Raw genomic sequence first — 4575 nt, 5'->3', positions numbered from 1 at the left:
TACGGATTCAATCTTACATGATCTTTTAGGTATGGAAACTTATTAGTATTACAACTCTTATCAGGAAGTGAAAACACTTTAGTTTATTACAAGAATCAGCTTACTCTTTAGACATCAATGCAAAAGGCAAAGAGTGAAGTCCCACTGGTCCAAGTTGGATGGAACTTAGCCAGACTAATTGAATATCCATGGCCAACATAAACACAACCATAGCTAACAGATACACCCCCATAGATTGTAGCACCAGTGTTAAATGTCCACAAGATTTTCCCAGTACTGGCATCCATGGCATAGAGAGGGCCATTAGGAGCCACAGACCCTGCAAAAAGAAGCCCATTAACTATGGTGACTGGCCCGTGGGCCGTGTCGTTGCTAGGGTCTGCAGTGGTCCAAAGGATTTGGCCCGTGTTTGCATCCAATGCTACCCATCCACCAGCTGTTGTTGTTTGATTCGAAGGTGCTAAGGTAAAAGGAACTCTATTTCCATTGACTGTGTTTGTGTAAACTCGCTTCCCATCTGTGGCTGCACCCCATACTCCTCCTCCCTCCAAGCTCCCCGGTCCTGCTTTCTACATCGCACAAAAATTCTTAGATAAACAAATTTGTACTAATATTTCACGTTCACAAAGTTGATTCATCAAGACGTCGACACTTCAAATTATCAATAGATTTAACTTGTGTACACTGGAGTGAAGAAGTGTTTCAAGCCCATAGTTTATTTTAATCACTTATAGCAGATTATGTAGCTTTGTTCTTAAGTTACCAAATTAGGTTTAATAAAGATTGTACATGTCGTTGCATGTCACTTAACCTCAGTTGCGACAAAAGGGGATGCACAAAATGTACAAAAATGTCGCGCATAGATTTGAACTTATGACTTAAAGCCATTTTTGAAACCCCTTAGCCATTACACTAGAATCTTCCTTTATGTCAAAGGGATTCAACAGTTTATATATAACAAAAGTGTTTATTTTTACCCTATATGCATCTATATAGTATTCCAGCAAAGGACCTAGTCCTGCCCCTGCTTAACCCGATGGCGTAAAACAACTATGTAATATTGTTAGTGTACAAAAGTCAAATAAACCACAAGCAAAATGCTACATTATGCTAATTAAGCTCTTTGTTCACAAAATTCTTACTCATGTATAGAAATCACTAAAATATTATTCCATCCGTTGCAATTTATGTGAACCTGTTTGACTGGGCACAGAGTTTAAGATCTGGAATTTATAGTCCTAAACAAGTCAAAAAGGGACTCAGAGTATTTGTGTGGTTATAAAAGCTTCTCATTAAGGATATAATGGTAAGTTTAAGCTAAATTATTACCAATTTTAGAACGGATCAAAGAGGAAATAGGTTCACATAAACTAGAACAGAGGGAGTATTCGTCAAAGTTACCAGCAAACAAAAGCTACACATCCTTTCTCTCGTCAAAATTAATTTGTTGTCTTGTGTTAATTAAATGGATGTTTCAAAATTAACGAGTCTAGTTAATATGAATCTAGAGTATGGGAGTGTCAAAAGGTCCGGTGAACAAAAGGTGACCATTATTGTATCTATATATGTGCAAGTGTGCAAGACAAATGTAGTGAACAAGAAAATCAAATAAACCTGCAGCTGCAACAATAAATTAAGCAGCTTGTTCACAGTAAAGTTACTCCTATCCTTTCTTAAGTTACTAATATCCCTTCCAAAGCTAAACTCGCTGAAAAGTTGTTACTCGTCTGTTCTAGTTACAACCATCTGATTAGTATTACTTCTTTGATTTCTACTCTGCTTCTCGCAAAAGCAGAGTAGAAATTGTTAAAATGTTTCTACCTATACTATACTTTCTGAAGCACATTATTGATGATGTGAAGAGTACTTGAAAGATGAAAATTCTGGTTATAAAGACTTACCTTAACCCAAACAATATGTCCAGTGTTGCGATCAAGAGCCCAGGCAAAGCCACTTTTCTGCACAGCTACCACAATATCACGTAGTCTTCCATTTGAGAATATAGTTAGCAACATAGGCGCCTCTCCAAAATCTGCATCCAAGTTAGGCCCTGGTGGGCAATCTGGATTATTAGGAACTAAACAAGTGAAATAGAAAACGTCATAGCCTCCAAGCTGTGTTGCCCAAGCAATTTCTCCAGAATCTACATCAAATGCAAGAATGGAATTAAAATGAACATCTTCACCAAAACACTGATCAGGGTTAGTTGGTGGCGTCGTTCGATTATTCTGTGCTGCTTGACATCTCAGCACCTCTGGTGGAGCTAAGTATAGATTTCCAGTTCCTACATAGACAAATCCTCTGGCTATGTCAATAGCAGGGCTGCTTCCCCATATTGCTGCTCCCGAATAACCTCCAAGTCTTCCACCATTGTCTGGGAGTGTATATGTTTGCCATTGAATTGCACCAGTACGAACATTTAGCTTTACTAGACTGCCTCTAAAAGTACAACATTGTGTAGCTGGTAGTAGTTCCTCCAGTGATGATACTCCCACATAATATCCACTGTCAAGAAGTTGACAACAAATTTAGTGTCTTATCACTAAATGTATGGTGAATGACAGACATAGCAGTTATATCTTAGTGGCATAACCAGGTATTTGCTGATAATTAAGTTATTTTATTAGCTCAAGAGACTACCTTAATTTTCTTATGCAAACAGATCATTAAAAAGGGCAGCCCGATGCACTAAGCCTCCGCTATGCGGGGGGTCCGAGAAAGGGGCGGACCACAAGGGTCTATTGTACGCAGACTTACCCTGCATTTCTGCAAGAGACTGTTTTCACGGCTCGAACCAGTGAAACAGATCATTAAGGAGGATAAATTTTATATAATGATTAAAAACATATAGCTGACAAGTTATTTTGTGGTATTAAACACAACTGAGATTTCTGTGGAATGTCATTAAAGGTAAAAATAAAAGTTAAAATTTAAAATGTCTCAAATTATAGAAATATACTATTCATTTTGGTACTGATTAATAGAGGGAGACCTAAGAAGTATTGGGGAGAGGTGATCAGAGATGACATGGCACGACTTAGGATTACTGAGGACATGGCCCTTGATAGGGATTTATGGAGGTCGAGCATTAGGGTTGTAGGTTAGGGGAGAGTGTGAATATTTCTACAGCACAATAGAGGGAGACTATCCAGTTAGGAGTTAGACTAGGAATGTCATTAGGCGTCTATTGATGCAGGACTTTACCTTCTAGTTGTACTATACCAGCCATCTATTTCGTATTTTCGTTGTCGTATCTTGTATTTCATATTTCATATCTCTTATATATTGTTGCTGTTTTTTATTACGCATTTTTACATAACTAATGTATCATCTCCTATTGCTTCTTTTGAGCCGAGGGTCTCCTGGAAACAGCCTCTCTACCTTCGGAGTAGGGGTAAGGTCTGCGTACATACAACCCTCCCCAGACCCCACTTGTGGGATTATACTGGGTCGTTGTTGTTGTTGTTGTGGAGTAATATTTATGCTATCTGAAAACAGTTAACATATCAAAAATGAAATAGCTAACCCAAAGAAAACTGTTCCTGATTGAGTGATAAGAGCCAGAGGCCTGGGATCTAGCAGAGTGGACCAAACAAGTGTTCCTGTTAAGCGTCTCACTGCAATCACAACAGCAGGTCCATAAATTCCCACAAGTAGAAGATCATCAGCCACAACTGGAGTTGATCTTGATACTGTCACATTCACAGTTGTCCTTGTTACAGGCAAGCCAGTGAGTCTTGTAAGATTCTGTTGCCATATGAGTTGTCCAGTTAATGCATTCACTGCATACAAATTCCCATTCCATGAAGGGAAATAAACTACTCCGTTGGCCACTGCTGGAGTTGCTGTAATGTCAAATCCAGCCAAGAATTTCCACCTTAATTTCAATCTGTTTATTGTTCTTGGACTGATCAGAACCTCCCCAACAGCTGACCTTCTGTTTGTTCTGTCTCCGCCGTGATTCAACCACTGAATTTTCAAGCACGCACACACAGTTGAAAAGCAAATTGTCATGCATGAAAATGACTATAAAAAAGATAAACCAAAAAAAGAGAAAGAAAAGGTAGAGATTAAAAGATTTTCGACATACTTCGGCAGATGTACTATCTATAATAAAGCAAAATGTGATGATTAGGAAAACAAGTTTTCCATGGTTGACTCCCCAATAACTTGAAGCCATAGGCTTATAAGAGGTAAATGATCCCGAAACTACGTACTACTATAATTTAAAGGAAAGTGTGAAGTATTTATCGGATATCATTCTCCTTTTACCTTGTTTAGGGGAGCAGTTTTTGTCTTATTGTATTACTAATTTAGTAAATGATGTATGCAAAAAAACTTTTGCTCTTTTTCTCTCGAGTCATAGCAAGATCTTTTAGACTAAAGTGATTGAGATGTGTGTCGCTATCAGATAAGACAGTTACAACAATTGGTAAGTGTACTGTCATAACTTGTTCAATGCCCATAATCTGAAGAGGCATTTTCTTTTGAGTGCTGATCCACAAGTTGTATCCAGAATTCAATATCATACATCGTAGCCTGAGTTTTCCGTAAAAGTTGCCTTTGGCTTTGGTG

At 38.2% G+C, this 4575-nt stretch overlaps 1 protein-coding gene across 1 annotated transcript; it reads right to left on the bottom strand.

The window, feature by feature from the left end:
- LOC107799521 (uncharacterized) lies at positions 1 to 4326 on the bottom strand. The gene is made up of 4 exons (XM_016622642.2): positions 4091 to 4326; positions 3527 to 3969; positions 1902 to 2505; positions 1 to 569 (listed from the first exon to the last, which is right to left on the bottom strand). Exons 1-4 carry the CDS (start codon positions 4178 to 4180, stop codon positions 108 to 110), a joined length of 1599 nt encoding a protein of 532 aa, XP_016478128.1. The 5' UTR covers positions 4181 to 4326; the 3' UTR covers positions 1 to 107.
- Between the last annotated feature and the right edge of the window lie 249 nt (positions 4327 to 4575).

The sequence above is a fragment of the Nicotiana tabacum genome, chromosome 18, assembly GCF_000715075.1.
Source record: "Nicotiana tabacum cultivar K326 chromosome 18, ASM71507v2, whole genome shotgun sequence".
In the NCBI taxonomy this organism is placed as follows: Eukaryota; Viridiplantae; Streptophyta; class Magnoliopsida; order Solanales; family Solanaceae; genus Nicotiana; species Nicotiana tabacum.
Note: the sequence above shows the minus strand (reverse complement) of the source record. Positions and strands in the feature narration are given on the sequence as shown.

What these genes read in the sequence shown, in the direction of transcription:
- LOC107799521 (XM_016622642.2), bottom strand. Translation starts at nt 4,180, where the DNA reads ATGGCTTCAAGTTATTGGGGAGTCAACCATGGAAAACTTGTTTTCCTA. An exon ending in TAGATAGTACATCTGCCGAA is followed by an intron (nt 3,970 to 4,090) that starts GTATGTCGAAAA and finishes TTGAAAATTCAG; the next exon opens with TGGTTGAATCACGGCGGAGA. An exon ending in GACATATTGTTTGGGTTAAG is followed by an intron (nt 570 to 1,901) that starts GTAAGTCTTTAT and finishes TGTGCGATGTAG; the next exon opens with AAAGCAGGACCGGGGAGCTT.